At 40.7% G+C, this 25369-nt stretch overlaps 1 protein-coding gene across 15 annotated transcripts in view; it reads right to left on the bottom strand.

Annotated features, from left to right (window-relative positions):
- cadpsa (Ca2+-dependent activator protein for secretion a) overlaps positions 1-23812 on the bottom strand; it is a 157792-nt gene extending 133980 nt beyond the window's left edge. For all 15 annotated transcript variants that reach the window (XM_078283468.1, XM_078283472.1, XM_078283463.1 and 12 more), the window contains exon 1: positions 23444-23812. In XM_078283468.1, coding sequence (XP_078139594.1) covers positions 23444-23812 — 369 coding nt within the window. The remainder of the gene's footprint in view (positions 1-23443) is intronic.
- Positions 23813-25369: the final 1557 nt, after the last annotated feature.

Raw genomic sequence — 25369 nt, forward strand, 5'->3', positions numbered from 1 at the left:
TCCTTGTTTCCCTACCCGTGTAATATCATTTCTGACTAGCAAGTGCAAAACGGATGAGAAGTTGCTTACAGCTGTAAAGCTTCTTTACAACTTTTACTTGACAGACTACAGGAATAAACATCTAAAAAACAATGCTTGGAGAATGGTTGCATCCACTGAACGTTTTTCTTATTTAACCATTACCAAGCCCTTTGCCTAACTTTAACCAAGTTGTTTTAGTTGCCTAACCCTAACCATAACCATAACCCAAACCTTAACCAAGTTGTTTTAGTTACCTAAACTTAACCATAACCTTAACCCAAACCTTAACCAAACTTGTTTTACTTGCCTAAATGAACCAATGTTGTTTTACTTGCCTAAACTTAACCAAAGTAATTTTACTTGCCTAAACTTAACCGTTAGCCAACCTTTCAAGCTAGCTGCTAGCAGAGTAATTAGCTGAATTGAGTTGATTGCATTCAGTTGAATCAAGTTTTTAATAAGGTGTAATAGATAGAGATTCATCAATCAAGTTTTAGTTATCAAGGTACTGCCTGTTGACAACACTGCGATGCAAGGCGTTATTGTTATTGTCAGTAAGTAGAAATTGACAAAGATATTGAGAGCTAATGGGCTCACTGTCTTCAGTATGCAGACTGGAGGGATATTGAAGACGTTATAAAGTATATCTATACTAAAGTATATCGTCAACACTTGAAGCTCTCCAACATTACGACTCAAGAGAAGAGTCTGGTGCAGTTGAACTGGCTGTAGGCTATATAATAACTTATTAGGTCCACACGTGGAACGCTTTGCAGGCAATTATGTACGCACACACAATAGCATGTTGTGCGCACAAGTTGATACTTTGTTATAACAAAATGCATTTGTTCCCCACAGGGCGGACACTCCTGGGATCTCCACTGCCGTTCCACTTCAGTTGTGCAACGTGGTTTGAGTGTTAAGAGGCATCTGTTGTAATGTAGCGCTCTGTTGGCTGTGTACCTCTGGAGAGAAGATGACAGAGAAAAGGTGGGACAGCAGAAAGGAAGAGAGGAAGAGGAAAGACAGGAGCAATCCCTGGATAAATGAGCGGGGAAGAGAGAGAAACAAAAAGGAGAGGAGGGAAGGAAAAGAAGAAAACATGTAGCCCCACAAGGTGAAGAAGAGATGGGGAGAAATAGGACAAGAGAGAGACAGAGAAATACAGATAGAGAGAAAAGTAGAGAGGCAGACAGGCAGCTTGAAAGATGGAGAGAGAGAGAAAGAGACAGACACAAATTGTAGTTTTAGTTCGAGAAACATTTCTCTGAGGCAGAGCTGCTCTGGAGGCAGAAATAATCTTATTGACTGAGTTAAATCTCAATGGGTCGAGCTAAAGAAACAAAGTTTTTCTGGAAATTTTACGTTAGACTGAAGCCTAGTGGAAAAGACAAGGGGTAAGAGAGGAGGAAGCTAATATTATGAAGCCTAGCACTCTGCTACTAACTGAAAAAATGCTATTTAACCATACTAAATTATGGTTACTAACTAATTACTAGTAATTCCGCGTTCACGTCATTCCGGATTTACCTTAAATATGAGCTGCTGACTGGAAGAACAGTTCACGTCAGCCTCATAGTAGTGATTACAAGTAGGACATGGGATTTTTTTGTAGGCTCCGATATATCCGACTCTGCATCATGAACTGCAGAAGTGTGTCCACACAGGCAGCAAAGCTGGCAGTGATTCCACCATGGATGCAGTCCAATGTAAAAAAAAAAAATCCAAATGAGCAATTTTATTGATACTACTACAATTAAGTCTACTTATGAAAAGCGAGCAATATCTGCTGCAGTTTGTTGATGGTTGATTTTAACGCTTGAAAGGCCAAGCCATGGACAATTGACGGCTGATTTGAATTTTAGAATTGAAAAACAAATTTCAAAAAGACCCTCCATGACTTTTTCCTAGACCCAATTTCTGTACAATCGAGTTATAAGATTTTCAAAATCACAATGGTGGCAATAGTGGTTATAATTATATTTACCCCATAGCCTTTCTCTTAAACCCCCATTGGCCTAGCCTGACCATCCAAGTTCAACCAGCCATACTAGCCTATAGCTATCTAGGTAAGCTAGTTAGCTAGCCTGCTGACCTTCAAACATAATGAATGAGTGAAAAATGAGAAGTAATTTCCATTTGTATTTTAATTTGTTTTGACCAGAGTTTCTTCTTTGCCATTCAAGTTAGCCAGTTAGCTAATTTGCACTCTGAAAAACCTCTGAAAAAATGATTTCTGCCTCCACAGCAGCTCTGCCTCCATGAAATGTGTGTACAACTGCAACTACAAACTGCTAGACGAACAGACAGAGAGAGAGACAGAGAGAGGTAGAGAGAGAAACAGAAAGCAGTGAAGTGTGTCAGCTGATAATGTCTGCTGTGAGTGGGGGCCAACCAGTCGCTATGGCTGCCATCTGGGAGCTAGCAAACTGAGATAGCACTGCTGTGTGCGTGCGCGCGCGCATGTGTGTGTGTGTGTGTGTGTGTGTGTGTGTGTGTGTGTGTGTGTGTGTGTGTGTGTGTTAATGTGGGAGCAGATGCTTGCCTCAGTGCATATTCATGTGTGTGTTTTCTACCATGGTCCCATGCCTCTCCCAGTGCATGCTATCTACTAGTAACCTGCTGCTACAGCCAATATAGCTGGTGGGGTCTAGCTGGATCTAGCTTACTAGCTGGAGAGATCAGAGCCTGAGGCAGTGAGTATTTTAGGAGAAAATTTACATTTATCAGATAACTCTGACTTTGCCAATATATCTGTCCGATATTGGCATATTATTAAAAATCAGATCAGCCACCTCTGATATGATAAAGGTTCCTCCCTGACCTCAGCTAGTTTTTATTATCATATTTTTATATTAGATGGCATTGAGAAATGTGGTGGTGTGGGAGGATTTTAAACAGTAAAACTGTAAAACCTGCAGTGAACCCTGCATCACTCTGCCTTAAGGAGCGGTTAACCCATCTAAAACTATTTCATTAATCTGTCTTTCAGTGGAGAGTTTTAGTGTCCCATGATGGTCTAAATGCTGTTTCAGAGGCTTTTCCACCCCGACAAGAATACAATTCTGGAGGAAACACTGAATACTTATATATTCATATTTTGGGAAGATATTGAATATCAGCACTGGCAGCTTCAATCCAAAAAAACTGATATGGGAATCAGCCTTCAAAAACCCATATCCATATAACCATTGTATGTATGCCTTCTGAAAAAAGGATGATATATTTTCAACACATCCATGTCTATTCATGGACAACACATCTCTGGCTTTTTTTCGTGATGCAGACGGTGGATGGCGGGGCTTTATGCCGGCGAAGTGGCATTTTTGTCTGTTTTTTCTCACCTGCGCCTGTTTGGTTTTTTGGTGACTTGCTGCATGAACTTGACTGTGCCTAAGTGGGAGGAGAGGCACAGTAGGAGGAGTGTCAGTAGTGAACAAGCAGCGCCGTGCAATTATGGTGTCAAGGATTACAGGGATTTGCACTTGCACCACCCGCCTGCTCAGACCAGGTCAGCGGTGCACAACACAAAACTGTGCTATTTTCATCTTCATCAAGCATTGCACGCATGAACAGATCCCATTATCCAGACAGATTATTCATTTGTTAAATTTTCCAAAGCAAAAACCAAAAAAAAAAAATAATAATAAGGAATTTCATCCAACATTTTCCTATAGTTATCTGGTTTAAAATGGACTTCATGGACACTAAGGTCTAATAAGGTCTCTTTTTGCTTTTCCATGTGAATGCGTTCAAACAGTGAATTCCCATGTTTGATTCAAGCCTTTTTTTCCTCCTTTGCATCTATAATCACCAAGTATAACCAGATGTGCTAAATTGGTTTGTCCCCCCCAGGAGGGTTGCGGCAGTCGATGAGGCTGGGGATGGATAGCTCTTCCCTGGTTTTCCTGCCATCCAGAGACTATAGCTCCTGCTGGACCAGTACAGCCAGGCCACTTCCATCATGCAAGACTTTTTCACCACCTAATGCCTTCATCCCTCACTCTCTCACTTTATTTCTCCCTAAACACTCCGACTCTTTAGAATGTCTTTTCCCTTTCTCTCGGTGCCTCAGGCTTAATGATTATATTTTCACAGAGCTTTATTTACCAGCTATCCGCCGAATATCTCTTGCCACAATATCTCTGTTTCTCTGCCTCTCTTTCGCCCTTTCTTTCTTCCTCTCTACCTCTCCACTGTCAACTAAAGGCATGGAAATGCTCATGTGAATGGTTGTTTTTATAATCAAACACTTTGACATCCTCCATTGTGACTTCAGACCACGGCACAGCACTGAGGCACAAATGATCTGTGATTGCTCTACATCAGTTCTCATTCTTATACTATTGATGATCATGGAATATTCCTGGTAGAGTTTCTAAACGGGCATTACTAACACTGAGTTATAAAAGGGGCTCATAACCAGTCTGAAGGGCATTTATACTGCAGTATTTCCACTATATGTAAGCTATTCAAACCTGGCACACATGCCTTACCTCTTTTCAACAGCTTACATTGGTCAGCAGTGAGCATTCAAGGCCACATGCATGTTTTTATCCTCTCTATAAAATCACAAGATGAAAAAACATTGTGAGAGATGTCAAACTGTATTGAGAAGCAATAGGGCCTGTAAACACAATTTTAAACATAGGCCTAGATCTTGTTGACTCATCTATTTTTTGACACATTAACTGCATGATTACTTTTGGACTGAACAATGGCCATATGTTTAAAATAGAATGCCAAATTATCAATAAAGTGTTTCTCAAAATGCCTCTTCACTTTCAGCAACCTTGTGTAGTTTCACCTGGAATTCCCTAAGAGCCTCCAAGCCCCAAAAACAGTACATTGACTCTGATTGATAGAAGAGTGCAACTTGTGGATGAAAGTGTAAATTTCAATTACTGAATACCAACACTACCTACTTTATATAAACCAAGTGACATCATCTACAAATATTCACACTGGTTGAGTGCTTTCTTATCTTGTATAGAAACATATTTTTTCTTAGTTTCCGGAAAATGGAAATTAAAACTATCTTGCCAAGCAAACTGAATACGTTGGTACAATTTGATATTTCAGTTGTTCAATTTCATATTGCATTTCAATTTATACCTGTACATTTTAGAGTGGATTACTCTCAGTGAAACAGAAATGCAAGAATATTGCATTTTCTCCCTTGAAAGGGTACATACTCAGGTCTCCCGCTTGAGAGTCTGCAGTCTAACTCCCCGTGGGACATGCGACCAATAAAGTGGTGAAGAGAGCAACCGACAATACCACCCTGCTGTCGTGGGGCTAAAAACCTTGTGCGCGCAGCTCGCCTTCTGCGCGTCTGCAGCATGACTGCATGTGAGGCAAACAGGCGCAAGTGTTGCTCGCTGTTGTGCACATTTTGGTAGTGACACCAAATAAACATAATCAATGCAAAGTGCGCGAGGAGCACATTGTTCTTCATTTGTGGCATTTTCACCAATAAAGTGCATCAGACGGACTCACATTGATGAGGAATGTTTTACACAAACGTAACGCCATTTGGCAGAATTATAACACTGTGAAACCAGGCCAGCGATGCCGGGGGCTTGGGAACAATCGAACTCGGGTTCGGACTCAAGCAAACGTACCAAGTGTGAAAATGACCTAACATCCAGACCTCAACTCTGACAATCACCTCCTTCACTGACCTAGAAAAATGATACATGCCTTTATTTCCTCCAGAAGGACTACTGTAATGCGCTACTCTCCACTTATTCCCAACTCCAAACTCAGAAGTATACAACTTCCACAGCCAAAATACTCATGCAATCCAGAAAAATTAGCCCAGTTTTCACTGGCTCCCTGTAAATACATGCATTGATTATAAAGTTCTACCTCTACCTTACAAAGCATTACATGGTCTAATGCCACAATATGACTCATTTAGGCTCCCTATAAGCCAACATTTACTCTTCACTCACAGGATGCAGGAGTCCTTGTTATTCTCCCATTTGAAATGACAGTTGGGGTCAGAGCCTGTTCCTATTGCCCCCCCCCCCCCCCACTTTGGAACTAGGTTCCTGCCATTATCAGATACTGCCTCAGTAGTAAACTGTGAAGTCAATACAGAAGAACTAATTGTGACTAATTTACATATTTCAAATTGATCCAAGCTCATGTTTAATTAGATTCTAATTAAACATGAGCTTCTCAAGAAAATACATTTTCGTCAGACAGTGTGTAAAATATATCAGTTATCAGAGTATCAGGTAGACAAATCTCCACTGGAGTTGAATGATGAATCATTGAAGGGGCATTCTTATTGGTCTGTGCAAAGCTTGAAACCAGAGAAGATTGCAATCTGTGATCATTGAGAGAGAAAACCCGAAGCTTCTCAATTGACAATGAATAAAAGGTTTTGTGGATTAATTGAAAATATCTACATTAGCTTTATTTGACTGAAGTGTTAACAGTTATAAACCAAAAGTGCCCATGTGCCCATATAATCTCCTTCCATCTCACTTATATTTCACTGTCTCTGCCACAGATTTGGTCTCCTGTTTACTGTTAGTGAAGCAGCTCTATGATTTGTCCTCTCACGAAACCATAAAGTTCTGGCTCTGTTGTCTTTGGTAGACGCTTGTTCATGACAAATCTAGACTGAACTGCACAGGCTCGTGGGAATATGAATGTCTTGTTTCAGGATTCCGTTTTAGGGTGGATTTTCCCTCGAAAGTAAATCCAAATGAATGGTCCAGTGTAATTTGCTTGATGTCAGTTTATTGCTTATGAATGTGGAGGAATTTATTGCTTATGAAAACTGGGATTAATAAGGATCATGATGAAAATCTCCCCCATTCTCATCTTTTTGCTGTCCTCTCTATCCCATCAGTGCTTCTTTCTCCTGTGTGACCTGAATAAGGGATATCTTTGCATTTGCATTCACAGCCCCAATATACTGTACATGCATTTATGAGTCAGATGTCAACTTGTTTGTTTTAGCTCTTGCCAATGAACAGAAACTCCTTGCTGTGTTGCAAGGTGTTTAGCCATTCTAAATTACTGAAGCCATCCCCGATTCACCTTCTACCCAACTTTGATGACCAGAACTTCTGGGTGGGTCCCGTCAAAGGCAGCGAGTATATCCTTAAAGGGGCTACATGTAGCATTTTAACATCAATTAATCATTAATTTTGAGACAGTGCCGTAAACAAACAAGACCCTCGCTGAGAAGATTGGAAGCCTGTACAAGTCTCTATACACAGATTTCGGTACATTTACAAAGAAATCACAATTGTATCACCATGACCATGATTTGTTTGTTTGGACTTGACTAAAAGAGCGCAGACATCCTCACGTACCCATATTTATAGATATAAAATGCTACCTTAAAATGCACCTTTAGGTTCATGAGGTGCAGACCCATGCTATGAGCTTCCTACATGAGTACGATGTTCCTGCACAAACTTCCCTATCCACCACCACAGGACAACATTAGTCTGGAAGACAAACTGTGTCTTTGGCCATCACATCTAGCTTTTGCTGCCTGGAGCCATCATTTCCAAGGTTTCCTCTTTTTCACAGCTACTTTATAAAGCCGGCAAATTGGCAGCCAAGATGTACAAGATTTACAGAGGTATAATTGCAGTGTTGGGGAGTAGTTTCACTACATGTAATAACTACTGCAACTGCCAACTGTTTCGGCTATGAAAAACAGAACGTGTCAGATGCTACAAAGACCTTTATATTTATTAACGTTAAGCTTACATACAAAAGAAAGTTACCATTCCTTCCTCTTTCCTCTGTGTTGTTTGTTTGGGTTTTGTTCCAGATTTGAGTGTAAATGTAGGAGTGATGGACATTACATCCAACAGACTGTGAGGAAGCCAGACAGGTTAATATGGTTTGGACTCTAGTTTCTGGCAGGCAGCTGTCAGAGAGTGGCCATTAGAAACACAGTCGAAACTCCTGCACTTTATTTCAAATAAAATACAATTATTGTTACTATCCAAATTAGTGATAGTTTTGCAGTCATGTGATTTTGTATTACATTGCAGATGTAGAAATTGTACTTTTTTTTACAAAGTAGTGTGAACAACATTTTCTAAGCTTCACCAACACTGCATAATAGTCACTAAAAGACATTCAAGTCATTACAGTGGTGTATAATATTTAAAAAAATCCTTGAAAACTGTTGTCAACCTTGTCAATTCATTGTAAGCCACTACAGTGTAAACCTGAAGTGTCACCAACAGAAAGACTACTGTATCTTTGCTTGTATGTGAGCTTCATTTCACCTTAAATGATTCATAGATACAATTTGTGAATGCACTCACTACATCAACATAAAAGCACAGCCATACACAATGACCTACATATCGGGAATACAGTGAAGTGTTTGTGCACACACACATGCACGCGCTCACGCACATTAGCATTAACATTAACTCTCTCTCCTGCCTGTCTTCCTATAGCGGGAAATGAGCGCAGGCTCTCTGGCAGTGACATAACATCAAATGGATGGGTAATCCCAGATTACACATAGCAAACCAACAAAGGATTGAGAAAATGCTCATCAGGGCAAGAGCTTGTATTCACACACATGCACACACACATGCACACACAGAAAGATATAGACGCCGACATATACACACACTCTCACGTATTCTCATGAATACAGGGCAGTGTCAAAGGCTCGTACACACACATGAATACACACACACAACTGAGTCTCCTCCCCTGTGCTAACCTACACTGGTCTGTAAACATGCTTCCAAAAGACAGAAATGGTAAAACGACAAAACGTGACCAGGATATGTTTTAGGTCTTTACTGTGAAACTAAACATCCAAAGCGTTCAAACACTTGTCAAAAACCTCTTCGTAAAGTGAGGATTGGGAAGTGGAAGGACCCTGCATTCAGATAGCATCAGAACACATCACCCACTCATAACCGGCACAAGATCAGCTACTGCCAAGCAATGTTGCCAAAAGTTAAACTTTCCCTTTTCCTTGCTGGCCAAGAGGCGACCTCTGCAAAATACTGTCTGGGTTACTTCACTCATACAGTACTTCTGGAAATAAATTAACTTCTTGTGATTAGTTTTTTTTTTTTGAGTTGCTAATGTTGTAGACAGTCTGTGAAGCTTTAGATTTAGATAGTAGATTTCACTAATCTACCACTGTCGGATCAGGGATTACTCCAAGGAACCATCAGTAAACAGAGGCACAGACAGCACGAAAATCTGCCTCTGTGTCAGTCAGTCTTATGCTTTCTAGACTCGCCACCATCAGTCTAAGATTCTATTAACCCAAGGGGTTTGAGATCTATTTCTATAGGAGGAGTGTATCTTGTCTATAATAGTATCTGGACACCTTTGAGTTGTTCTGTTTCTTTCTAAATGATGTGAGATGGTAGCATCTGATTTCAGAGTCATGTCTGAGCAGGCTGGGTTGCTTTCTGTTGTGTCATTTTGTATCTGCAAAGGTATTAAGCGGAATGATTTCTAGGAAGGATGCAAAATGGCCACCTCCAAATGGCTGCAGGTGAGGTCTGTGCCGTCACTGAAAGCAACAAATAGGGTTGCTTTTAAGAGCCACTGTACCCGTACCGTTTAGTCTAGTATTGAGTTCAAAAATTGTTTTCGTTAAAAAGGTGGGAAAAATTATCTGCCACTAGGGTGAGATAATTTTGCATGTTTTAAGTGTTTCCCCTGTTTTAAGAATTTTCAACATATTGAGATAATGCAGATCCCTCCACTAGTATTGATATAATACCAGATTTTTTTTCCACTTGTTTGAGCTATTTTGACAAACCCTGTGTGGGCTCATTGTTAGCAGCAAGAGGCCTAGCAACAGGAGTTGCTGTTTCAACTGACAGCTGACTCGGGAGCCAATATTGTCTGTGAGTCCAAGTATTACAGGTGAGACAAATTATATATAGGCCCAAAATCGCCAAACTTATCCTTTAAGATGGATATTTTTTGCTGTGTGTAATGTTCATTTTCACACATAGCTGGCCTGGTCCAGCCCATTCTAAACACTATTGTTGGCTTCCCAAGCTAGCAGTCAGCTATCACTCAATTAGGGGTCAGCATCAAACCTTACTACTAGCAATTAGTAATGTGAATCTGACAAGGAAAGAGACCACAGCCACCGTGAACACTTAGCCAGTTTGTATTAGGCACTGATTGAGGCAAAAATAAGCAGTGTGGAACCTAGTGCTCTTGCCACTAATTGTTAAATAGCCATACTAAGCTATCTAGGTTAGCTAGTTAGCCTTGTTGACCTTCCAAGTTCAAAGTAGTCATAGCCTGTAGCCTGCTGAAATTCCTACATTATAAATACCATGGTCATGAATGAATGAAAGCCACTGCCATTTATATATTTCACTTATATTTTGACCAGAGTTCCTTCTTTACCATTCAAGTTTGCCAGTTAGCTAACTTCCACTCCAAAAATCTGTGGTTCTTTGGCTCTGCCCATTGAGATTTAGCTCAAAAAATGAATTTATTTCTGCCTCCACAGCAGCTCTGCCTCCAAGAAATGTTTGTATGACTAAAACTCCAAGTTGCAAGCCAAAACATGGAGACAATAGCATTACTCATTTTATGAGACTTAAACTGAATATATTTTACTTTTGGCTGACACGCTTATCCAGAGCGAATGAGCAGGTAGGCATTCAGTGTCTTGTTCAAAGACACTTCCACAGGAGATATGACTGTTGGGGGGGATCAAACCACTAGGCCACCCTGTCACCCTGAATAATATAGCCATCTCCATGGTGAATGTCTAAATTAAAACACTGACTTGGGTGGCCTCAACATTAGTACAGATTTGAAATGATGTATGTTTTACTTGATAGAATCGTCTCTTTATTGAACAACATGACATATTTTTGGATCATCAGTGAGCCATATCTAAAGATCTATTTTAAATTTTATTAGCTGGTCATAAGGTTAGCCATGTTGACTACACATGTGGCTGCGAATTTATGAGCATACTGGGTGGCATTGCTAGGAAGTGAGCTATACCCACCTCTAAGTATCCAAATGGCCTGTGTATATCACTCCTGTCAGGTAAAAACCTTGTGTCACCAAAATGGACAAAGAAAAACAGACTTGTTTTCAGCTTGATGGCTATGCATTTTTGAGTTGATCCAATGGAATTTAAAAGGGTTTCATTAGACCAAGGGTCATATAATTTTCTCAACCCATAGAGAACCATGAAATCATTCAAGTTAAAACATGAAAATCACCAAAAGTTGCAAGGTTTTCACATGACAATAAAGGAATAGTAGAGTTCAGTTCAATTCGGCTCAATTTGGCACAGTAGGGAGAACAGAGCTATGGCTCTAATGAATAGCAAGGAACCCTTTAAACTTTTATTCAATTTATACATAAAACCCCAGAGAGATTCAATATGATAACATGCTAGACTACATAGATACACATCTAGATACAGAACTCAATGGATGCATGGCTTATTAACCATCCAAGATTGGAAGCAATTGTACAACTTTTTTTAAAGTCAGTAATTTTACTTTTACTTATGTTTTGACAGAAATATCGCACATTCCTATACTTTGTTGGCCCTCAGAAACTGGCCAATTCTAAATTTTATCTGCATCAAACCTGTTCAAGCTTATAGAGATGACACTAAGGTAACTAATTAACGAATTAAATGTTCAAGTTTAGTTAACATTAACCAAAAAGTCATCCATCCAGTTGCTGGTCTGTGTTAGCCTGGTTGTTGTCTAGCTAGTTTGTTAGCCTTGCTACAGCTAGTTAGCTAAGAAAGAAGCTGCGAAGAAATGTGTAAATAGTTGTGTTGATTCATGTTTTACTTTGTTGATTCACCTTATTTTCTATGTTTTTTGTCAAGTAACTAACTTTTACTAGAAATTAGCTAGTTTTATTTTGACTCCAACTGTTTTAGACCAGTAATTATACTTTTGCTTAATTAAGATTTCAGCAAAGTAACATCACTTGTACTTGAGGAGGATGTTGTGGTACTCTTTCCAGCCCTGCCATGACACAATGTTCTCAATACTGTATGTTAGTATTGGTCCGAGTCACCAAGAGGGGTTCTGGACAAAGTTCTGGTCAACTGTCTAAAAGGCCATGGGCTTGTCATGCTTGTGATGTCCCCAGTTCTGTAGATGCAGACGGCCTGTAAACTATTATCTGTATCCACCGATTCCGTTAGGTTACTTTAAAACGGAAAAAGCCTAAACCTAATCCATTATGTACCAAGCTATATTTGGTATTACAGCCCCAAACACAACCCGATTTCGGCATAATTGCTAATGTTTTGTTTAGTTGACTCGTATTTATCGCTGCTTAAAACGAACGATTTCCGCTGCCAACAGGTGCGAGTTATCCACCCGGAAGTATAGCCAATCTGTTTGTTTACAAACATTCTGATTTGGACTATTGCAGTGGCCCTAGGAATTGTATTAGAGCTTCAGCAGATTAGATTGGCATGATGAGTCACCACCCAGCCTAATTATACCGTACTCATTGGTTTCTATAAGTGGATGTGGCAGAGGACCACCATACATAGGAGCATGTGTGTGTGTGTGTGTGTGTGTGTGTGTGTGTGTGTGTGTGTGTGTGTGTGTTCATACAGGAACACAGCAGGGCAACTGACTAGGCTTTCCTCATCATTAGCACCCTACACGATGTCCTCATGAATTATGCAGACACTATTGAACTGCTTCTACAACACTCAGCACTCACTCACAAACATATACACGCACGTGCACACTCACACACACACACACAGAGTCAAATACACACGTGCTGTATTCCTATATCCCTTTGATGGCCTAATTGAAATAGGCTTCCTGTCTTTAACTGCCTGGTACACTGATATTGAGAGATGTAATAAATAGTTTGGGGGGAAAGTCCATTCACATTCTTTTTGGGGTTAATATTTTTTTGTTTGATGTCTTTTTTTGTGACATGTCCACTGTCTTCACCCATTTATTAGTGATTGGGCAAGGACAAGGTGACAGCCCAACACAAGAACAAAGGTTGGAGAAGTGAGGAGAGCGCAACTGTAATTTTATTTTATTTTGTGACATCCATTTTCGCTGGGAAGTATGAATTTTGCCTTAGTCCCCATGTGAGCAGCGATCCACATCCCGCCAGCGCAGGCTTATATTACCAAGGGCGCTTTCTGGCTGGGTCCTTTTGAGAATCTGTTCCGAAACCGCGGGTACAAACGAACCCTGTCCCGTTTGTATAGCTGTCACGTTTGATTTGCCACTGACAGCTGTCAAGCGATATCTGTCCCGTTTTGATTCATGATGCAACATTCTTTTAGGGTTCCTGTGAATAGACAAAGGCACACAAGGGAAGTAACAGACAACAAAATATGGCTGTGTTTTCAGTCTGAGCAATACGGTGTTCAAACAGCAGATGAATATGTTCACCATTTCACAAATCACCCAAAATGAAGAGCTAATCGCAGGAGGTTTACGAGAAGGCAAAGCGTTCAGCTAACACTGTTAAGCGTTAACGTTAAAACTTTATTCCCCTGCGAGGTAAATTGATTTCAATGTTTTGGTCTTGATTCTTAGATTAGGTAATTAAACTGCAGTTTATTATTATTGCAGTTATTCTCGGCATGATTGCTTCGAGACTGATGGGAAACCCGGTCCCGCTTGTTTGTTTCAGAACAGGTCATGATTTCACTTTCACACTTGTCAAAAGTAACTGTGACAAGGAGGTAAATGTACTCTAAGGTATCTCAGTTTATACTTATCCCTGCATGGCTTTAGTTTTACCATGGAGGAAGTTGGAGACTTGAGTAACACATCTTCGAATCATTAAAAAAAAAATGTTGAAAACCTAGTTGACACTACAGCTTGCCACATATCGCAGAAACAGGCAGTGTAATTTAACTGATTTCATGCTCCTACCTACCAAATTGTTTTTTAACACTATATGAAAATGTAGTGTTATTGTAAGACAGGGTCAGAGGAAAGGAATGAAGAGGAAGAGATAAGGGCAGATTGAGGGAAAAATGGATTCGATGGAGATGACGGAGGAGAGGAGGAAGACATGAGATGAAGGGCAGAGGGGGAGTAGAGAAGAAGAATTTAGAGTTGGACCAATAAAGTCTTTAGCTGATATATGGATATATAGATTAGATGAAGTTTCCTACTAACCTTATGTTCAGTATAACTTCCACATAGTACACTGAATCAATGCACTTCTAGTCACTTGCTACTCTTCCCTCTACAGCTGCAACCATAATGTATGCCAGACATAGCTGTAGATCATTTCATGTTGAATGTAGATGTGCAAAGTGAAATGCACTGTGGATAGGATACTATATTGAATATAGGGTCCTGTTGTCCTGTACCATGTGTGTCAGTATGATTTAACACTACGTTCACACCGCAGGCCTCCATGCTCAATTCTGAATTGATGCTCATGTCTTTCATATCTATTCTAAGATGCAGCCCATACCTGATACCAATATGAACTGACAGCGATCTAGAAAACACGCGTGTGCGCCTTTGAGTTTTGACTGTATTGAGGACCAAATACCAATCGAGTCGGCTATTTCGCTTTTTTCCATTGCTGTGTCTCGTTGTGTCTCACTGGCTCAGATCTGATGTTTTCTTATCAGTGTGAACAGCAAAAAGTCATTTTGGCCATTTTGGCCCGAGGCATGCAACATACATGTGACTTATATTTGAACACACAAATCGGAGTTTGTCAGCGTTGCCAGGACAATAAGTGAATCTTACGTCATTCACCTGAGACAATGGTCATGATTTTGTCAGTTTGGCTGAGCCAGCACGGAGGACAACAAGATAGAACAATGGACAGAAAGACAAAGCGACTTGATTGGTATGAAGGGAGATGCCTCGATTCAGTCAAAACTTGAAGGTACATATCCGAAACGATACGTGTTCAAAACAATAACCAGATCTGATGTCTTGCTTTGCTTTGTATTGTTACTCTGCGCACGTGTCTCTTTTCAACATCGCCGTCAGTTCATGTTGGTACCAAAAAAAAATCAGATATGAGCAGTAATTCGGAATTGAGCATAAAGGCCTGCAGTGTGAATGTAACCAAAATGTCTCTGCACCAATGCCACCAAGGCGAATCCCTGTACATGTATTGCTGTTGGCGCTTAAGGCGATATTAATTTGGAAGAAAGGCAGAATGAAAACTGCTGAGAATTGAAGTAAAAGAGGTGTTGAGCAGCAGAGGAGAGGGAAGAGGAGGAGAGGCTTTTGGATTGGATTCATCAGAGCCCCTATTGTGGTGGAGAAAACAAGCAGACAGATGGCCTGATTGTGTTAGTGTGTTGAGCGCCTCACCTGGGCACACTAATCCCCCCAGGCCTGATTAGGAAAGAATAGAAACGTAAATAAAACACAAAAGAGAAAGAGAAAGCATTTCGCCGTCATGTGCCTGTGTCTTACATAATTGGTATTGTAAAGCACTCAATACAGACAATCAGCACCACTGAAGGTAGTTTACAAATTTAATATTGAACTAAAAACCTCACGGGGCTCATGTATAATTAGAAGAGATGTTAGACAGAATGTGAAATATGAGTATCCGATCAACACAACTCTGCTGGAGCTAATGATGAAATATTGGAAGGCCGCTATCGCTGTTTTGTCCAAGCAGTGGATGAGAAATTACCTGACTTTAAACTGCCTTGTGTTTTAAACGTATGATCCCTCATTAGGGTATGTGACGTATGTTTCAGAAAAAGTAATCCCAAAACAGAATTCACATTTATTCCTAATAACAACAACCAGTCTGTCCAAAAGCTAGAAACCTCAGAACAAAGAGTCAAATTTGTAATGTCATCTAGAGATAAAACTCATCTTGCCTCCCTTGTACTGCATCTACCAGTGGTAGAAACTCTCAGCTGAACTGTTCACAATCCTAGGAGTAACACTAGTGAATCCTGTTTTAGGATGGACTTCTCTTTACGGCACAAAACATGAGAGATGTCCTACTATCCTTTTCATCCGTCACCACTGGACTGCTGTTACAAACATGATTTGTAGAGTTAAAGCTGCAATAAGCGATTTTCTGACCACTAGAGGGTGACAGAAACCGCAACACATTTGTAAGTAAAGCACAGCAAAGCTACTGGACTACGGAGGCCCCTAAGGACAAACCTAGCAAAGTACTAAAGTATTAAAGGCTAATAGCTAAACTAAACATACCTATGGAGAAGTCTCGCTTTGCCAGAACTTTCTCTCGCTGAAGGTTACATGTCCCACAATGACAAGTGAAGAGGTAGGTAGCAAGTTTACCAGTTTAACAAGTTTACTCTCTCGCTTCATCGATTCCGCCATTACAAAGTTGTTTTGCAGGAATGTGAGGGGGAGAGCGCTGCTTTCAAACAGCGAGGGAGCACACAAGCTAGTTTTAAAAAAATTAAAAGCTACTGAATGGAGCGGGAGAAGCTCTGTTCCAGAGTGGAATTTGACAACAAGCTTTAGAAAAGAGGTGAAAACAGCAACACAGCTGACTGCTGTGTGGATATTGGTTTATATCATTATGTCTCAATGAAATCTCCACATAGCACACGTTAGTTTCAGGATTGGTTATAAGGTCTGATATCGCTTATTGCAGGTTTAATGTGTAAGACTGGATTCACCGCAAACTTGAATCTCTTCTGCAGCCCATAGAATCTGATTTTTTCCCTGTTAAGACAGAGATGAAAAGATCAGACCTGTTCCTCATAGGTGGAAAGCGTCATATCAGCAGCTTAAATCCAGCTTCAATCAGTGGCCATCAGTGTGAACATGTATGCTGCAGAAATATTGCATGTGAATTCAGTGGATGAGAGGAGGATTTCAACAAGAGGAGCCTTTTAAGTGCACAGCTATTATGATTAAATGAGCACTCATCTGCAAGGCCAAGACTGAGCTGGCTTCTGATAGTTGAGATACTGATGTAGTTTCTTTGATTCAATCCCCTTGGTCATGACACTGGAACATTCTCAATAAATGCCAAATCTCAGTATGAATAGCCAGTTTCTCATAAGTGTTATTTAAGCAAGCATATCAATTCTCTAAACAATGGTTTAAAATTGTTTTGTCGCTAACTTGTGGTTCTTTGGCTCTGCCCATTGAAGTTTAAAGGATCATTCCAGTTATTTTCAACCTGGGCCTTATTTTCAACTCAACCAATGAGATTATTTCTGCCTCCAGAGCAGCTCTGCCTGAAACGCTTCTGTAACTAAAATTCCAATCTGCTACGATTTCTCGAGACAGGGCTGAACATTAAAGAAACCTTTCAAAGAAGGAACAGCCATCGCTCTCTCTCATTTCAGCCCACAGCATCTCTAGCCCAGTGCAATGCCACCCACTTCCCAGCTGACTGGCAAATGTGTTTAAGAAGGCGTATGAGCTCGAGAGTGTGATCTAAACACAGAATGTCACATCAAACTTTCATTCTCTGTCTACCTCTGTGTGTATGTGTCTTTCTCACACACACACATACACACACACACACATACACAGACAGATGTTGGGCTTATTACTCAAAAAAGTTGCTTCTCATCACTTTGTTCAAAAGTGGTGATGCCGTTGCTTATTACTCCCTAGAAGCAGTAATGTGTTATATTGCTCGTTTTTTACTCTCTTCCCTTCTAAAATTAGGATCAGTCAGTTTCCTCTCCAGTGAATGATGAGTCCAATGTTCTTGTCATCCTTTTACCAGAAGAAGTGGGAATACCTCCACCCAGAGAAAGACAACTTTTCTACCATTCCTCATCTAAGCTAGCTCAGTGTGAAAGGAAAACTAATTATGATGAAAACAAATCAGAGGATGGGGCTGGGACATTGTGTTTAGATAATTCAGCTCCTGTCTGAAAAGCTTTTTTTTGATTGGGAACTTGAAATTGAAAATCGTAATTCATTGCACTACTCGTTACAGGGAAAAGTAATGTAGCACATTACCACCCAACACTGGTCATGACTGACATGCTGTATATGAGCAGTGGGGTGGCAGCAGATTGGAGCTTTGAAGGTCAATGTCCACTTTAAAGTGCAGTTATAGGCGCTGAACAAACATGTGGCCACACACACCGTTGCCACTGTTTAATCTGATGTCAATAGTGACAATATGATTTGCCATGACAAACACTGCGCTTTTATAAACAAACCCTTGAGGAGTCGAGCTGGTCCACTTCCTCCTCTGCCAAATAGGAGATTCTAGAAAATAACCCTTCCTGTTGCTAGTCATAAAATTAAATGTAATAAAAATATATGTGCTCACATTGCAGCTACTTGACAAGAGAAACAACACAACACTAACAAACTGAGCTAAGAGGATATGCATGATGTTGAGATGTATAGCTTGAATTCAGTTTCAATTACATACATTATAAGGGGGTATATTATGTATATGTATAATAATGTACATGCGTATTCAAGAGCCTTTACCTCATGTCAGTTCATGCACCATTCCACACCTGATGAGGATAGGGAATTGAAAGATGAAACCCAATTGTCTGGTGGTTTTCATCATGCACTCCCCAGGGAAGAGGAGAATCTCATGAGGACAAGACGGTGAACATAACATGACGACACCAAAATAACATGTTGACACCAAAGAAAACAACACCTTTTCTGAACATTGGCGGAGTGATCTCTGCCTTCACCGATGCCCTTTATGTGAAATGTGGAGTAAATGTGAGGATGACTTTGCCCTAGGACGAACAACTGAAGCAACCTTTGCTCCGCTTCACAAAGGCTTTCCTAAACCATCTAAGCATGACGTTCATATATTCTTCCATTGGCATAGTGCTATTGCTGCATTCATGTCCTATAGGAAAAATGGTAGATAGACGCTTCCTACTTGAAAATACCTTTTACCTCAGCTTTAAGGTCATGAATATGACTTGGAAACTCCACTCAACTTCCTGAACACCAACAAGGAAATACCTGTGGTCAAGTGTAGGGAATGATTCATTTCAGCTAAATCAAACCAACTAGATGATTTTGTTCACAAAATTCATTTTGTGATAACTCTTGAAACGCCACACACCTTGCTGTCAATAAGGAGCAACCAGAGTCTACAGAAAACAATCATGGTGTTTGACGGCTTCAAGCGAGTTGGAACTTGTGAACACTTTCAAGTCGTTGCTTTTAAAGGAAAAAAAACACCCGCTTTTAAAGGAAAATATCACCCGAAAACACTGGTAAAAACAGCTATTTGCCGCTGACCTTTCAAAGCACAACCAATAAGCTTACAGCGTGACGTGAGCGGGAGATGGAGATGGAGAAATTGGTTTCAGAGAAACTGAAACTTTTAGGTGTCTCATTTTTTGTTCCAAACTAAGATACATCGCAATAACGAACTGTTCTGTTGGTACCAGCAATGATGTTGTCTTTGTTAGCTGTATTCATATGGTCATACACTTGATTGAAAGCAACAACTTCACGCCTCTTCTCTGGGGGCTTTCTGGGAAACGTAGGAAATCAAGTGGAGTAGAAGTAGACGAGGCAGGTTGAGGAAAAGTGGGTACACTGAAGAAGTAAATTCATCACAAAATTATTCCTGGAATGTGCTGAACATCACAGATTGATGAGCTCTATCTGAGGGTGGATTTTTCCTTTAACCATCAAGTCAGTCCTACGGTTACTTTCATATGACATGAATGCAGCATTAGATATGTGGGTGTTTCAGTTTAAAGAAGCCTCCCATTCCCTCCTATTTGCCATGGCTCTTTCCTATCCATGTGTGAAGGTCCATGAGAGAACAACATAACTAGCCAGAACAAACTGCTGACCTCTAACAGAGGATCAGCAGTCCGTTCACAGCCAGTCACAGCTCAACCTGATCTATCTATCTTTATGGCGGTTGCCTGTTCTCTCCATTGATGGTAGCATCACAAGTCAGGGTGACATGTCATTTTCAGCACACATTTTCACCGCCTGCGGTTTCTTCAGCGGTGTGGACTTTAGCAGATGCAGGAACAATATTCCATCAGCTTTCTATTCAGTGCAATTCATGCTTTAGAAAGCAGAATCTCCGTTATGCTGATAAAAATCATGAATTAATATGGAAATGAGGGCTCTTGTTAAGTCTGATTGAGGTTTCCGTGGGAGATGAGGAGGCTGTAATCATTGGATACTGCCTTCATATAAAATGCCCTATGCCCTAAAACAGATTTTTACAGCCCCCTATTCCTGGATGTCACACCATGTCTGGATATACTGATAATCACTTAACACACAGAAGGTAACTATGACAGTCTGCCAGCATGATTTTCTGCAGAAAAGAGTAGATATTCTGGCTGAGATCCAAGGGCTCTAAAGTCAAATTAAGCTAAAATTGGTTGTAAAAGCACAAACAAACACAATGAGTCACAAAGGCAATCTCCTATTGACATATTGGGCATGACTCTCTGGATTCTGGTTGAATGTGTGCACATATTGGTTGGGTCGATACCCATTTTTTGGGTTGAAGCTGATAATAGCCAATGTTCAATATCGTAACAGGTGCTACGTGTAGCATTTTAAACATCAATATAACATTGTCAAATTAATTGTGATACCTTGGTATAATTATTGTAAATAAATGAGACCATGATGGAGACAACCGAAAGCCTCTATGTCACGCCAGCGGTTATGTTAGTGCTAATTTTTCTCAAAATAAAGACAGTAATTCCCATAAACCTGCAAAAATCTGACCCAGTGGCACACAATGTAAAATGCAGTATAGAGGCTGAGAGGCTGTCAGTCTTCTCACTGATGGTCTTGTTTGTTTGTAATTATACTAATGTCTCAAAATTCATATGGTAATGATTTATTGATGTTAAAATGCTACATGTAGCACCTTTAAATTTGACAATTTTCATGCCCCAAAAAAGTATTCAGTGTTTCCCTCAGAATTGTATTCTTGTCAAGGTGGAAAATCTTGTGAAGCAGCACTGAGACCAGGGCTATTCAATTGGCGGACCAAATGCAGGCCTTTGGTCATTTCAAATTCATTTTACTCTAAAAAAATAGAAAAATTTAACAGTGAGTGGACAGAGAAACATTTGTTTGCGCCTGTTGGTACAAAGACTGTGTGTTTACTGTGCAGTGACAGCATCTCTGTGAAAAATGGGTATAATTTGAGGCATTTCAAGACAACACACTTTGACACCACTTTTCGGAGCCTAACCTCATGTATCTATTTTTGCCCATTTCAGTGCAAGTATGTTTCGAATGTGTTTTAGGTGGCTTTCACACCTACATCGTTTGGTCCGGACTTTACAAACTTTTGGCTAAATTCAAATCATTTTGACAGGTGCGAATACTCCATTTGGACACGGGTGTGAACCAAAAACTTGTTTGGAGTCATTAAGTTGGTCGTGGAGTCATTAACATTATTCTTTTCTGTTTTTTTCTCCAAGTGCAAAATGGTCAGTCAGTCAATATTTTACGAAAACAAACATCTATACACTCACCTAATGCAGACATACTGTTGACGGGGGTCCTTCTGTTTTGTCGATACTTTTCCCCAGTCATTTGACCCATCATTATATAGATTTTAAGCCTTGAAATCTCACTAGCTGGACAAAAACCTAGTGGCTGCCCCAGAGCGGAAGTACGTGTGACACATCACAGAGGATTACCTTGTCAAATTCCAAGTCGTATAATGTGAAAATACCTCTGAGTGCTATTCTAGTTTGATTTTTTTGTACTCCCACCAAAATATCTGTCCAATAGGTCCGCTTAATATTAGTCAGTGTGAAACAAACCAGACCAATACAATGCAACAACTAGTGAACTCTGGTTTGGACTTCAAAGGACTATTACAGTATGAAAACGCCCTTAAAACTCACTAAAATTGTTATGTATGTTATTGTTATGGTTGAACTTCATTGCATTTGTTTAAACATTATGCACTCAGAGTATATCTCTATATTCATAATAATATGACTAATAGCCTATCCAGGATGCATCATTACTTGCTTAAATGCATAATTTTGTTTTTGTTTTTTGCTAAACTGGTACTCTAAAGAGAATTCAAGGTGCTTTTTTATATGTATGCTAAAGAATGGAAATTGGAAATTGAAAATTGAATAATCTGGCCCCCATCCTAAAGTAATTAAATAGCCCTGATTTAGGTCATCATGGGACACTAAAACTCTCCACTGAAAGCCAGACTAATGAAATTATTTTAGGTGGGTTAGCAGCTCCGTTAGGCAGGGTGAGGCAGGTTTTACAGATATAATATTGGCAAACCGATTTATTGGCCTAACCCTATAGGCCACAGGAATAACCTGTTTTTAAATAGTGATATTCCCATTTCTTCATGAGGCACAAATCTGATAATCAGAACACAACCTATGAATCCCCACTCAAATAGCCCTTGCCTATGGATGATTTGGCCAGCGTTGAACACGGATCCATCATGAAACAACACTCTAGGATAGAGGATGACATTCAGTGGCTCTACTGAGCAGCATAGAGGCCAGACAGAGCTGCTCTTTATTGTGTGCTATAGGATGTTCTAGTAGGAGCTTGGCTTGAGTCTTGTAGGAGGAGGGGACAGTACTGATGCCTGTATGCCCAGGGGCAATGCACTTATGCAAGAGCTACTACAATGGGTGGGCCACAACATGAATACGCATGCACTCTCTCTCTCTCTCTCTCTCACACACACACACACACAGTTTCTCTCTTTCATGTCGTCCTTTAACCTCTCTTTTTGTCATCTACCCTGTCTCTCTTTGGTTTAGGTTAAAGCATCTCCTCTTTGTTTCTGAGACCTTGCAGCCTTTTCTAACACAGTTGAGCTTTTGACATTATTGCAGGAACAGCTGAGTTTTCGTGTGGTAGGTATGCAATAGAACAACTGCTATCAGCTGTTGCCATGCGTGAGAAAAAAAAAAAAATATATATATATATATATATATATAATTTTTATTTTTTTCAACCAAAAGGGGATCTCAAGTCGACATTGTGCTTTTGTGCAGCCCCTTGATGGATGCAACAGTTGCTGCCATGCATCTAGGAGGTGCTTTGTGTAGTGGTGAATGAAAAGGGGGGTAAACTACCACCTCCACCATTTCACCTGGTCATCATAAGGCTCATAACCACCAAAGTAAACAAAAATCAATTATATTTTTCAGAAAAACAGAAATGTAGGCCTATGTGTAAAAACCCTATCTTCAACTTATATCTAGTTACTATGATGTGTTTTATAAAGGTTTATCTCAGGTTTTCCCCTCCACTAAGGTGGGTCAGCTGAGTTTAGCTGGTTTTCCCCTCCACTAGCTACCTCCCTGTATGCTATATTCAACCAAAAGGGAGCTCAAGTCGACGTTGCTAGTCCCTTGGTGGATGCAACAGTTGATGAATCTAGACGGCGCCTTATGGGAGTGAAAGATGCGTTTACATCTCACAGCTTTTGGAGTTTGTTCGGGGGTTTTCTCCCTTTTCCACACTGATCTTACCTTCTGCTGCCTTCTGGCCATGTCAGTCGGTTGCTTTGCATTGAACGGATACGCGATGCAGCGCATCACAAACACATACAGCTGGAGTCTCTTTTTCCTCTCCTCCTCCTCTCTCTGCATCTTCTCCAGATCCTCTTTCTCCTTGTCGCTGGCCACCGACGGGCTGGGGCTGGAGGGGCGGCCGCCGCTCCCTCGGCCCGGGGGCTGCAGCCCTCCGCCGCCGCCGCCGCCGCCGCCGCCGCCGCCGGGGCCGTCGGCCGCTCGGCCGGGTGAGAGCCGGGCTCCTCCGCTCTTCGGGGCCGCCACCTCTCTGCGCTCCACCTCCACTATCTCATCCCCTTCCTCCTCGCTGGAAGACGGGTCCAACATGCTGGGCTTGGACGGAGACTATGGAAGCAATGATACAAAACTGAAAAGTGGAGAGAGAAAAAAGATGCCGATCAAATTCAGTGCCAGCCACCCATGTAGTAGCCCCCCCACAAAAAAAAAAAAAGATCCAGGGAAACTCGAGGTGGAGACCGAAAATCTGACTGAGGGCTCCGACAGATGCTTGTCAAAAAAAAAAACAGTTTGCACACAGACAGCAAGAGTCAATCTCAGCAAGAGAAAAGAAAGTGTTGTAGAGTCTAGTTGGTTACGTGGTTTGCAAGCCTTTCAACTCTCCCAGTCAGTCACCATAGGGGGGATTTACCAGGAGAATAGATCTAAAGGGGGAGGGGTCGCACAGAGAGAGAGAGAGAGAGAAAGAGGAGATGGGGTGGAATTGTTCAGCAACCCCGTCGCCTCTCCAGCAGCAGCTCTGCCGGGAGGAAATGTTGCCGTGTGTCCCTGGAAGAGGAAGAGGCAGGGCCGGGAGCTGGCCGCGGTGCTGAAACGCGATACTGGCTGCTCCGGGATCAGTTTGATGCGGCTGCAGCGACAATAGATGTGCAGCCACCTGATGATATCCAGCTGAGTCAAGCAAAGGCAGGCAGAGTTAAGAGAGCAGAAGACCGGAATCACGTTTTTGCCTTCAAAATAAAAGCGTCGCTGTTGGTCCGAAAAAATAAAATGTTGCACCTTATGCTTGCAGTAGCATCCCAAATCTCTTAGCAACTACGGCTGGCGCCATCTTGGAGGTCCATTGTTTGTTTTTTCTTTGAAACCACAGGAAATGGAATCAAATGGCATCTATAAGTGACACAGCTATTCTACGCTGTGCTCTAGTATGTAGCAAAAACACTAAAAGCCACAATAGGATGGATGGAAGGGATAATACTGGAATAATACTAAAATTAGAGCAATTTTGAAAAGAAAATGCATTCAAAATGTCTTACTACTAAAAATAAGAATGAATAATAAAAAGAAAGAGGGTCCTAGGCACTCTGTAGTGATAGCAAAAGTTAAAAATCTTTATTTTACATTGGCAACCTGGATGGTTATTACTGGCTGTCACGTTTCAGCTCAAATCAGCCATCATCATGATGTGGTCAAGGCACACAGTGATTTGAATTCCACAAGATAAGAACAAGAGAAATGATAGTTAAATAAAAAAAATGGGTACCCATGTATAGGAAAATAAACATGAAGAATAAACATACAGGGACAATCTTGCAAGAATATGAAGAGTAAACACAACCCACAGCAGGGCCAAACCAACATCAGCATAATTTATGTTATTTTTTCCAGTGAGACAATATAGCTAGAGTTTTTCTGTTATTGGAATTTTCCCACTCTGCTTTGACAGAAAGGAGTAGCCTACGTTGCATAGATTCTCAACCAAAAATTCCATATTGTGAATTAATTTTGTAGCACAAGAAAATGTGCAAAAAGTCAAGGGGTATGAAGACTTTTTATAGTCTCTTGCTAGAAAGCAAGTACAGATTTCGGTAAAGTCCTCCAGCACATTTGTGGCGATGATGTATTTTTTCACAACATTAATATTTT

This window comes from Centroberyx gerrardi, chromosome 5 (assembly GCF_048128805.1).
Source record: "Centroberyx gerrardi isolate f3 chromosome 5, fCenGer3.hap1.cur.20231027, whole genome shotgun sequence".
NCBI lineage: Eukaryota > Metazoa > Chordata > Actinopteri > Beryciformes > Berycidae > Centroberyx > Centroberyx gerrardi.